Source organism: Somniosus microcephalus, chromosome 13 (genome assembly GCF_052327205.1).
Source record: "Somniosus microcephalus isolate GS21.2 chromosome 13, FLI_Smic_1.0, whole genome shotgun sequence".
Classification (NCBI taxonomy): domain Eukaryota; kingdom Metazoa; phylum Chordata; class Chondrichthyes; order Squaliformes; family Somniosidae; genus Somniosus; species Somniosus microcephalus.
This window is the reverse complement of record NC_140999.1, coordinates 150,561,180-150,573,587: the sequence shown is the minus strand read 5'-3', so window position 1 is coordinate 150,573,587 and position 12,408 is coordinate 150,561,180. Positions and strand designations below refer to the sequence as shown.

The 12,408-nt window shown below is 40.8% G+C and overlaps 1 protein-coding gene across 2 annotated transcripts in view; it reads left to right on the top strand.

Moving 5' to 3' along the window:
* Positions 1–10,238, top strand: part of arfrp1 (ADP-ribosylation factor related protein 1) — a 36,348-nt gene extending 26,110 nt beyond the window's left edge. For both annotated transcript variants that reach the window (XM_086005355.1, XM_086005356.1), the window contains 4 exons: positions 2,489–2,570; positions 3,352–3,422; positions 4,580–4,680; positions 8,561–10,238. In XM_086005355.1, the coding sequence (XP_085861481.1) occupies positions 2,489–2,570; positions 3,352–3,422; positions 4,580–4,680; positions 8,561–8,648 (342 nt within the window). In that variant the 3' untranslated portion in view covers positions 8,649–10,238. The remainder of the gene's footprint in view (positions 1–2,488; positions 2,571–3,351; positions 3,423–4,579; positions 4,681–8,560) is intronic.
* The last annotated feature ends 2,170 nt before the right edge of the window (positions 10,239–12,408 follow it).

Here is a 12,408-nt window from a genome sequence, read left to right as displayed (position 1 = left end):
GCAAATCTTTTTTGCACCTTCTCCAGTGCCTCTATATCCTTTTTATCAGATGGGGACCAGAGCTGTGCAGAGTTCTCCAAGTGCAGTCGAACCAAGGTTCGATATCAGTTTAACATAACTTCTCTCTCAATTCTATCCCTCAGTGCTTGGTTTGCTTTTGTTAATGGCCTTATTAAGTTGTGTTGCTACTTTTGGTGATTTGTGTATCTGTACCCCTAGATCTCTTTGCTCCTCTACCCCATTTACACTCTTATCTTCCAAAGAGTATGTGGCCTCCTTATTCTTCCTGTGTAGTTTGAGTACCCAAGTTCATGTAATTTATCATGAATATAATGTTAATAAGCCTCCTATTGCATGTTCAGCTTGGACCACCCTATCCATCAGTTCATTGGTTTGTAGCATTATCTGGAGTCAAATGAGAAGAATTGCAACCTACTATGATGGGTCTACTGCTCTAGACCCCATAAATGAACTAGGTTGGCAGATCAATCATGCAGACCTGCCTGTCTTGGTTGGATTACCAAATCTGGCCCAAAGGATTTATTCTGTTCCAATCTCCCATTGGCAACTGTCATCTTGCAACAAACTCAACAACAAGATGATGTATTTATAAAGCGCCCCGCACTACAGACAAGTATCTTGGAGCTTTACAAATTGTTACAAAACAAATTGGAACTGAGCAGGATGGAAAGAATAGATAGAACAGAGTTGGGTGCAGGACTGAGGGTGATTTCAAAGGAAGTCTTTAGGCTTTTGAAAGTAGTAAGGGAGGACTAGGTAAGACTGAGGGAGTTCCAAAGGGCAACGTGTCTGAAAGAGTAGCCCTGGAGTAAAGAGAATGGAGAACAAGGAATAGACCAATGTCAGAGGAGCGAAAGATGTGAATGGAACATAAGGCTGAAGGATATCACCGAGATAGGGTATGGTGAGGCCATAAAGGTATTGATAAGGTAAAGATCTCAAGGTTAATTCTTAGAGGTATGGGGAATTAGTGGAGCCTGGCAATGACAGATAATGGAAGTGTGGGGTTTTGCTGGGGTTAGGGAAGGTGGAAGCGGGGAGTCCAGTTCGGAGAGCATTCTTTTCTTTTGTTCTCTGGAGGTGAGTAACATTTTGCTCACCACTGATTTGAATTCGTGATCCTGTTCCTTACCTGAGAACTCCCAGCGTCTCCAAGATGGGCAGTGCCATTCTCCACAATGCCACCTACCTCATTGGAGGTAGTAAAATAGTCACGTGATGCCGCCTACATTCTTCCCCCACCCTGGCGCCGCCAGACTCGACCATGAGATTCAGACACTGTCAGATCGCCCATCCCCACCACCAAGTGACCTTAACCTAGCCTCCAGCCCAGAGACCCTCCTTCCTGGAGTGCTGGAATTTATGTTCTTGTCCCTTGCTGGGAACCAGCTTCAAATTCTGCAGTGGTCTTCAAGCAATTAGTCCTTGGGGATGGCAACAAAGGGACTTGAGGCACGAGTCATTTCTGGTCACGGAGGGGTGGGGGCATTTGTTGAAAGGATTTCCCCAGCGTTGGGGAAATAATTATTTTAAGTAAGTACTCAGTAGTATATATTTTAAATAATACTGGACCCTGGTGACTGCTGGGGAAACCCTTTTAAGAAATTCCTCCACCGCCATGCCATTTGTCCTCGGACAGTTTGGAGTCCGGTCACAGTAGTGACGGGGACAGTGGGGGGAGATTTCGTAAAAGGCTGTGACCTGCGGAAGTCTTTACTATTTAAAATATTTGCCTGTATTTTAACTAATACAGGAATCCTTAAGTCCCTGCTTTAGGAAAACTCTTAGGAAATTCCACCCCTCGCCCCAGCTGTACCTTTCCACCCCAGTTGCACCTTTCCTCCCCAACACCTTGTGCTGCTATGCGGAGGACCCATGCCCCACTGTTGATCCACCCTGTGGGAACCTCCATTACTGCGGTTTTTGTCAGTGGCACCCACAACCCCACTTCTGGTTCTCTCAGACCCTTCTATTCCCCCTCTGTGCTCCCATACCCCATGACTCCTCTCCCAACAATATCAGCTCCTACAATCTACCAACTCCCTATTGCTGCTACAAGTACTTCCATCAACTTACCTCCAACTTACTTGGAACGTGAATATCTTCCCTGCTATCATTTTCTATTTCCTGGATTATTCATTTTAATCACAGATTTTTAACTACATAGTTAAAGTAACTTAATAGTAATCAAATGCATTGATTTACATTTTCCACACACAATCATAGCATTTGAGCCTGAAAATATCACTGACACTCTATAATACTCTGTAATCTAAAACAGAATTTGATGTATACAAACATTGTAAAGCAGTGGTCTTGGTAATATGTTGTACATTGCATAGCATAAAATAACATCCTTTAAGCAATGCCACAGGGGATTCATTACAGTAGCTACAAAACCAATTATACTCTATCTGTATGCTGTCTTTAAACTCTACAGTTTTTGAACTTCTCTCTTTCTTTTTAGTATTATGCAGAATCCCATGGTGTAATATATGTAATTGATTCAACTGACGAAGAGAGATTGTCTGAATCAAAAATAGCCTTTGGTACGTATAATGCAAAAAGACAAGAAGTATTGTTAAATATTACTGATTTGCAAGCAAGTGAAAATAATGTAATTTTAAAGCCTCTTCTATATTTCCATTCATATATAGTGTACATGTTTGAAGACATTCGGCAGATCTTGAGAATTAGTGTAACGTGCAGTGTTGTTTGAAAATCACTCATTCAGGATTTTGACTCCCATCTGTCTTGCTCTATTCTGTTCTTGAGTCAGGATAGTTTTCTGAGTGCGCATCAAGGTGAGAAAAGTCAGTGTTAGGGAGTGAAAAATGTTTCCTTTTTTGAATTGTATGGATCAACATTAGGCATGTAGGTTAGCTGAAGCATGGACTAGATGTAGGATGGTGCATTTCTTATACTCTCCCTTAACCTCTGCATCTATGTGACATCTATAGCTCTCCTTGCAAGGTTGCTAATTATTATAAATAGTGGGCAATTTTGAGTCTTGACAAACTGGTTTCACATAGAACCTTTGCAACAAATAGAGGGAATTTTTTCTCATCCTGCCATTACAGGCTGATGCACCACCCAGTCCGGGGGGTGGGGCGGAGGGGTCTGGTGGCTTAAACAAAATGCTGTGCATGTGTGTAGTGACTCATTCCTAATGGTAGTTTGTTATTCGTTTTCTAATTGCTCCAGTAATGATTTGAAGCACTTTGAAATGTCCTAAGTACATGCTGTGGCTCTATATAAATACCAGTTCTTAAGATACTGTAAATATGCCTGAGGTGTTTAATTACACTAGTAAACCTTTTCCATCCTCAGAAAAAATGATCACTAGTGAAGTACTTGAAGGGGTTCCATTGTTGGTATTGGCTAACAAACAGGATATTGAGGTAATCTTTTGTTGTCATTTTCATCCCTTTTTCCTCCTTTAGTTTTCTTATGCTATGCAATTTTCCTAGGTGATAAAGTTTGTCTTAAAACATGCAACATAGCTTGCAGACCATTAGAGACCCCTCTTGGCCTGTCTTTGCAGAGAGGTTTGGGGAGTCGTTCCATGGGAACCAAGAATTCCATTATCCCTTTATGCTAATGACTATTCTTCATGAAGGGAAGTTATGTGTAACTTAATTATCAGTCTTCATTTTGTTTTCCAATTTTCTTGTCTCATCAAGGTACTCACTTTTGCTGAAGTACTGTTCCAAGGGCATTGACAGCTCTGACTTCTCGCCCAAGTAGCCATTCTTCCAGTGTGAGGCTAGACAGTGAGCGTCAGTAGGCCATTCAATCATTGAGGGCATCAAAGCCTGATTTTTGCCTTATGTTTGCACACTACTGTTCAACAGAGATCACTAGATAACTATCAGGAACAGCAACACTTGGCACAGTTTTATTTTCCCCCCACCACCCCTAGCCTATGGCCACCAACACTGATTGTCGTGCACAAATGCTGCCCTGGCTAACATCAGCTAACTGAGCACTCTGGTCTGTATAGCTTAGTGCTACTCACTGGGCATCATTTCATTCTTCATTAGAGGGGAAAGGAAGTGTTCAGGTAGACAAGCCAATAAATACCTTCCGACATCACTGTCTATTTGAATAAATTGCATAGAATGTTTGCGTTTGAATTAAATGGTTTGGCCCCTCCCTCTGACACTGGGTTTCAGACAAACCAAATAAATGTTCAAATAGATATATCAAAATTGAGCTGCAGTATTCTTGAGAGTGAGCTGGCTTTTAATATCTCATGCACTGTGACCAATTTAAAGAAACCTGTGTAAAGCTCAGTCTTTGTTAAAATGTCAATGTTTCTAATGAAAATAATTATTCCTCTGTTGCATACAATCAAATATTTTCCAAACAGTAGCATTTATGCATTACAAACAAAACTGCTGTTTATTTCATTAGTGTAGAGTTGACATTGATATGGCATAGATTATATATTTTTTTTGCATGGTTTGTGATGATTACCCTCCATTTTCTCGCTTTGTGGCAGTTTGAGTCCATTTAGCCTAACATTAATGCTTCATTCTTTTCCTGTGACTGCTAGACCTGCCTTTCAGTTGGAGACATTAAAACAGCTTTTAGTGATTGCGCTCCAAAAATAGGGAAGAGAGACTGCTTGGTGCAACCGTGCTCAGCACTTACTGGGTAAGTAATGATTGTCTTCATTTATAGCAGAATTCTGGTTGGATTAGGGGTCGGGTGGTGGGGAAGGGAGAGAAAGAGAGTGAGAATATATAGGATATTACTGTTTGAACTGGGTACAGAGAGAACATACAGCAAATTAATTACTGAACTGGAGAAGGAAGGAACAGAAGCCTACTCTCACTAACTAGACATGAGAAGAATTTTTTTAAATGGTGAGAGACTGGCCAATGTTGGTATTCAGAGAGACCTGGGTGTCCTTGTATGCAAATCATAGAAAGTTAACATGAAGGTACAGTAAGCAATTGGGTACGCAAATGGTGTGTTAGCCTTTATTACAAAAGGATTAGAGTATAAGAGTAAAAAAGTCTTACTGCAATTATATAGAGCCTTGGTGAGACCACACCTGGAGTACTGTGTACAATCTTAGTCTCCTTACCTCAGGAAGGATATACTTGCCTTCGAAGGCGTGCAACGAAGTTTCAACAGACTGAATCCTGGGATGGGGGGATTATCCTACGAGGAGAGATTGAGCAGACTTGGCCTATATTCCCTAGAATTTAGAAGAATGAGAGGTGATCTCATTGAAACATATAAAATTCTTACAGGGTTTGACAGGGTAGATGCTGGCATGATGTTTCCCCTGGCTGGGGAGTCTAGAACTAGGGTTCACAGTCTCCGAATAAGGGGTCAGCCATTTAGGACTGAGATGAGGAGAAATATCTTCACTCAAAGGGTTGTGAATCTTTGGAATTCTCTACCCCAGAGGGCAGTGGATGCTCAGTCGTTGAGAATATTCAAGACCGAGATCGATAAGTTTTTGGGTACTAAGAGAACCAAGGAATATGGGGATAGTGCAGGAAGGTGGAGTTGAGGTAGAAGATCAGCTATGATCTTATTGATGATGGAGCAGGCTCGAATGGCCTACTCCTGCTCCTATTTCTTATGAAACATTTGAGAGGGAAGGTGGTCACTGTGAGTCACTGAACACTTGGGAGATGTCAGTAGATTGAAAACAGGTTAATGTGCCACACTGTTTTAAAAAGGGTGACAAACAGACACGGTAAGTATAGGCCTGTTGGTCTTTAATCTCGTGAAGCATAGTGGAATTAATTATTGGGAGTAAATTTAAGAATTAACTGCATTATAACCTAGTAAGCAGCATTCAACATGCATACATAGGGGAATGATCCTGCTTGATTTCCCAAGTGGACTGTGGAAAGTACTATGTTAAATTGCACCTAGACTTCCAAAAAATGTCACAAATTTCAACATGAAAGCCTGTTCGTTAAGCTGAAAGTTGTGGGGATTCAGGGTAAACCTTGGGTGTGGATAGGAAATTGACTCAAGGGTTGTTGTTGGAAACTAGAGGTACATGTTCGAATTATGTTGGGACATGGGGAGAAGTACTGAACAGGGTGCCTCGGATAGGTTTTGGATTGCTACTATTTCTAATTGACATCAATGACTTGGATTTAGCAACTCTATGCAAATTGTAGATGATGCCAAACTAGATGGGGCAGTGATTTCAGAGGAGGCAACTCAAAAATTACAAAATTAATTTGGTTAAATATGCAAGTACAGAACAATTGCAAATTAAATTTAATCCCACTCCAGAGACTTGAGCACGAAATCTAGGGCTGACACTCCAGTGCAGTACTGAGGGAGTGCTGCACTGTCGGAGGTGCCGTCTTTCAGATGAGACATTAAACCGAGGCCCCATCTGCGCGCTCAAGTGAACGTAAAAGATCCCATGGCCCTATTTCGAAGAAGAGCAGGGGAGTTATCCACGATGTCCTGGCCAATATTTATCCCTCAATCAACATCACAAAAACAGATTATCTGGTCATTATCACATTGCTGTATGTGGGAGCTTGCTGTGCGTAAATTGGCTGTCCCGTTTCCTACATTGCAACAGTGACTACACTTCAAAAAGTACTTCATTGGCTGCAAAGTGCTTTGGGACGTCCGGTGGTCGTGAAAGGCGCTATATAAATGCAAGTCTTTCTTCTTTCAGACAACTATAAAGTAGTGCAAATAGGTAGGAGAAATGGGCAACACAAGTACTCCATGAATGGTGTTGAATTAGCTAAGGATAAAGTTGAAATAGCCTAGGCGATTTGTAGAGTTAACACTAATTGGGCAAGATTTTCCGCTAGGTTGCGCTGGTTTTTGCAGCGCAATTCACCCGAAACCGGCCAAACCAGCGCAAAAATTGGAATTTTAAGCGAAAATTACATTCAGCGCATATTAAGTTTCCGGGATCTTTTGCGCTAGTTTAAATGACATCGCACTAGAAGCCAGCCTCACCCACAAAACTGGCCATGCCCCCAGATCGTATTAATTGGCATTGCAATTTTCCACTAATTCTGTGTGTTTGTGGGCCTTTAAGGAGGCTCTTAAAACTACGCTTTATTTAGACATAAAGACAGTAACAGGCACGTTTTAAAAGCTTTTAATTTTTTAAAAATTACTAAGAAACTGACTGTACACCAATATAATTAGTAAATGGTTCTGTATTCTTTAAAAGTAATTTTCATTTATTTAAAATTGGGTTACTCACAGGTAGTGGACTAGACACTGATTAAAGTGCTTATTTTTTGTTATGAAACCCATTTTTAGCTGTATTAATAAAACTGTACCAGGTTACCCCCCTCAAATATGCCAAGGAATATTTTTTAATGCCTTTTTTTTGAAAGCATTATGTTCTAAAATTCTGCCCAATTGCGCAGGTTCGTGGCGAATTTTACGTTCAGCAATATGCAAATGAGTTTGAATGGCAACTTGAGGGGGAAAAAACACTTCTTAAAACTAGTGCAATTCTGAGGGCAAATTGTGCTCAGATTGCCAATTGTGCCCAAAGCGGAAACTTTTGGCCCTTATGTTCAACTAGTGCAGAGCTGCAATTAACAAAATGAATAAATCAAAATACTTGTACTTTCCAGCCTAAGGATAAGAGGTGCCTGTGTGGTGGCTTAATATAGATAGTAAATGGGACAGAAAAGGTTAATCCAGAAAATTACTTTAAACTGAATTGCAACACTAAGACAGAATGCTGGTTCAAATGAGCAAAAAGCAAATTTAGGACTGATGTCAGGAAGTTCCGGATAGAGTAGTGTAGGCAAAAACCTGGAATTGTTTGAGAAGCAATTGGATGCTGCAGAGGGGGGGTCTTTAGGGCCTTTCTGGATGGCTGAACTGTGCTAGGCCGAATGGCCTGCCTTCTCTGTAATTATTTTGTGATCTTATAAAGACAAAGTGGGAGAGAGAGCATGTTGCCAGATGGTAACTTGGAGAAAAAAGGAAGCATGTGATCCATTACTGGTTGGGGTAAGAGAGAGAAGGTATTTTGTATGTGGTTCATTCCTGTGTATTTGGCCTAATGTATTGAGGCTGAGATGGGGACATATGGTAGTAGTACATGTGGTGTGTTGTCATTAACATTGGACATTGTGGGTTCATTCATGAATGTTACATTTTGGCCCAAACAAAAACAAAAACGCTATGGCATGGTAATTTAGTAGCATCCTGGGAAGAACTGACCAGACATTGAATTGATGCGGCACTTAATGATAAAACAAATGTCTACTACATTTACCACAGTGCATATTTTCTCTTCCCCAATTCCCCCGTACCCCAAAATGATCAGGTATCTGCAACACTTTTGGCAACACAAAAAGTTGGAGAAATATGCTTAAATTAGCTGTTAATTTTTTTAAATTTGTTGAATAAAATAATTAACAACATATACGTGTAAAATTTGTCTCAATTTTCTGTAGTTGTGATTCTTGAGAAGTCTTCCTTGATTGAATATGTCCCACTTTTGTCCTTTTGATAGTTTACAGATTTTGTTAGACTAAAACAAATTTTTGTCTTCCTCCAGACAAGGTGTAAATGGTGGGATTGAATGGATGGTCAAATGTGTGATTAGGAACATTCACAGGCCACCAAGGCAAAAGGATATCACATAAAGCACTCCTTTCAAACCTCGGACCGGGCACTAAGTCTCCTGTTTTATCAGAAATGCTGCATAATAGTTCAGCTGGTTCAGTGGATCTCCGACTTCCTCGAGGAACACCCCACCTGAAAATAGCCACAGGTTCTCACGCCCACTAATTATGGTAGATGCAAGTCACGGTTTCCATTTGTATAAACCACTATAATGCTGCACCCATGTCTCCTTTTCATTTAGTGCATGTCTTTATCTTCAGTATTCTGCTCATTGATAACAACTAAGCCTATTCACTTCACAATTCTTGCCACAGTTGCCCTCCAGCTTATTTCTAAATGCAAAAAAACTTCCTGATGGTTCACTGAGTTTATTTAGTGAACAGCTGAACAGTGCGGACCAGGAGAGACCCCAAGTTCGATGCTGTATTTGATCTAATCATAGCTGAGGCAGTGATAGGAGCACTGTAACTAACCACAGAAACCCCTGGGTTATGGAGGAAAAATAACCAGGATTCTGATACCTGATTGCTAAACAGCAATCCCTTTTTGAAGTGTGCAGGTATCAACGCAGGGTGAGGACAAGATTGGGCTTGGTGTCCTCCACAGTAAGATAGCCTACAAGCATCCTATCAAGGATCAATCATAAATAAAAGTCACTTAGCAAGGTACCAAAACACATTTGACACCTGTTGAACAATATCCCACTGAGCCAATCGGTACAAGAGGGTGAAAATTGGAAAAAAGAAAGGGGGGGGATTTTTAAAAAATGGTTTTACACTAAAGTCAGACCACTGCTTGTTTTACTTAGGTTAGAATGTAGGATAATATAATCTGTTACAACTTGAAGTGGTTTTAGACCCTACATATTTACTGAACAGCTTCAACCTAGAAGCAGTAGTGACCTGAGATATCCTAACCGATGACAAGACTATTTTCCCGGAAAGGTTTTCGATTGTCCACTGAATGGCTGGAGTGGCAACGCTACTAACTGCCCTGAGAACCAGTGGGTTTTCCTGTGTGATGTAAGGCTGCAACAGGTTGGTGGTGGTATATAAAATGAGTGGTTGGGGAAAAAGCCTGGAAATTTTACTTTTCTCAGCACCGCATCCCGACAGTTTGAGAACCACTGAATTAGATGGAAGCAGCCAGTAATGCAGTGTGCACTTTTATCTGGTGTGGTTTTTGTTTTGCTGACTTTGTAACTGATAAATGTTGGAGACATATCTTTTACATCTGTGACTGTTCGAGTAAGTTTGGTTGCAATTGTTAAATGTTTGCAATAAGTCCCTGCAAATGGCACTTTTTTTCAGCATTGGCTCAGGACAAGGATTGAGGCTAAATATCTGAACAACAGTAATACTTTCCTGAGACATTTTTAAAATGTAGATTTTTTTTTTTGCTGTACTAGTATATTCCTTTATTTTGGAAGTACTTATCCAAAGATATGGGATGGCAGTTGGAAACTAATTTTGGCAGTCAATCATTCTATTTCCTTATTTTGTATAAAAATGTATTAATAACATCTTTTGGGTTTGAAGAAGCTGTGATCTATGTTGTAATGCATTCCATTTGATATATAAAAAATAAAAATGTTTCTTGTTTTAAAATAACATTTCTGCTTCAATAATTGGGAGATGGTTCATTCGCTGTCACTTTCAATATAGTGAAACCACTATTATTTATATTTCTGTTATCCACACTCTTGATTATCCGCAAGAATTTTTGTGGGATACGGGGTTCCTTTTTATATAACCCAAAATGCAACTGAGCATTTTTAATTTTATTTTTCACACTCCAGGAGGATAAGTAATCTAGATGTCCAGAATCTGGTAGAATTCACTATTTGTAGCTCTGGTATTTAGCTTTGATTTAGAAGATCAGAGCGAGGGAGGGCTTTGGTCTGGAAGACCAACAGGAGTTGGGCTATCAGCATTTTCCCTGCCCCATGAATATCTGTCTTTTTAAATGGAAAACCAAGAATCATCTGCACATACTGATAACTTGAATAATCTGAATAAACCAATCAAAAAGCTAAAATTTCACTGCCTTAAATGCAGGGGATCTTTCAATTACCCAGCAATTTCCATTGTCCAATGGGTGGACACCCAGGACAGATAATCGAAAGTTCCACTGGATTCACTTACTTACTGACATTTATTGCCAAAGAAGTGATTTTCCTGTAAACAATTAATGCTGAACATATGATGTGTTGCCTAGGCCCTAAGCTCTGGAATTCCCTGCCTAAACCTCTCTGCCTTGCTACCCCTCTTTCCTCCTTTAAGACGCTCCTTAAAACCTACTTCTTTGACCAAGCTTTTGGTCACCTGCCCTAATTTATCCTTCTGTGGATCGGTGTCAAATTTCTTGTCTTAAAATACTCCTGTGCAGCGCCTTGGGACGTTTTATGATGTTAAAGGTGCTATATAAATACAAGTTGTTGTGTAATTAGGAAGAGTGAATGTTTTCAACAAAAACTGAACAAGCTAATCCTGTTGTTCAGTCAAATCCTATTGGTATACACTAGTTGGAACAAAAGGAAAACGTATATGAAACAGTACTGTAAGGGCTTGCGGTATTGGCTCTGATTCAGCAGTACACTGCATACCTACTAACTATGTAGACCTGATCCTGTGCTTCCTTGTATTTTTTGAAAACTGCATGTTCTAGTATCAGAATTTCAAGATCATTTTCCTTTTGCACTACTATGCTGTTGTGCCATTTTTCTTGATCTCTTTGAGCCTACCAAGAAATGAAACGGGAGGAAGAATAGTTTTATAGGTAACATAGAAACTTAGAAGATGGGAGCCGGAGTAGGCCATTCGGCCCCTCGAGCCTGCTCTGCCATTCAATGAGATCATGGCTGATCATCCAAATTCAGTACCCTGTCCCTGCTTTCTCCCCATACCCCTTGATCCCTTTAGCCTTAAGAAATATATCCAACTCTTTCTTGAATATATTTAATGAATTGGCCTCTACTGCCTTCTGTGGTAGAGAATTCCACAGGTTCACCACTCTTTGGGTGAAGAAATTCCTCCTCACCTCTGTCCTAAATGGCCTACCCCTTATCCTTATCCTTAGACTGTGACCCCTGGTTCTGGACTCCCCGACCATCGGGAATATCCTTCCTGCATCTAGTCTGTCTAGTCGTAGAGTCAGAGTCAGTTTCAATGAGATCCCCTCTCATTCTTCTAAACTCCAACGAGTATAAGCCCAATCAACCAAATCTCTCCTCATACGTCATTCCTGCCATCCCAGGTATCAGCCTGGTGAATCTTAGCTGCACTCCCTCCATGGCAAGAACATCCTTCCTCAGATAAGGCGACCAAAACTGCACACAATACTCAAGGTGCGGTCTCACCAAGGCCCTGTACAACTGCAGCAAGACATCCTTGTTCCTGTACTCAAACCCTCTCGCTACGAAGGCCAACATACCATTTGCCTTCTTAACCGCCTGCTGCACCTGCATGCTCACCTTCAGCGACTGGTGCACAAGGACACCCAGGTCTCGTTGCACTTCCCCTTCTCCCAATCTATTACCATTCAGATAATACTCTGCCTTCCTGTTTTTGACGCCAAAGTGGATAACCTCGCATTTATCCACGTTATATTGCATCTGCCATGCTTCTGCCCAATCACCCAACCTGTCCAAATCATACTGGAGTTTCTCGGCATCCTCCTCACAACACACACGCCCACCCAGCTTTGTGTCGTCTGCAAACTTGGAGATATTACATCTAGTTCCCTCGTCTAGATCATTAATATATATTGTGAATAGCTGGG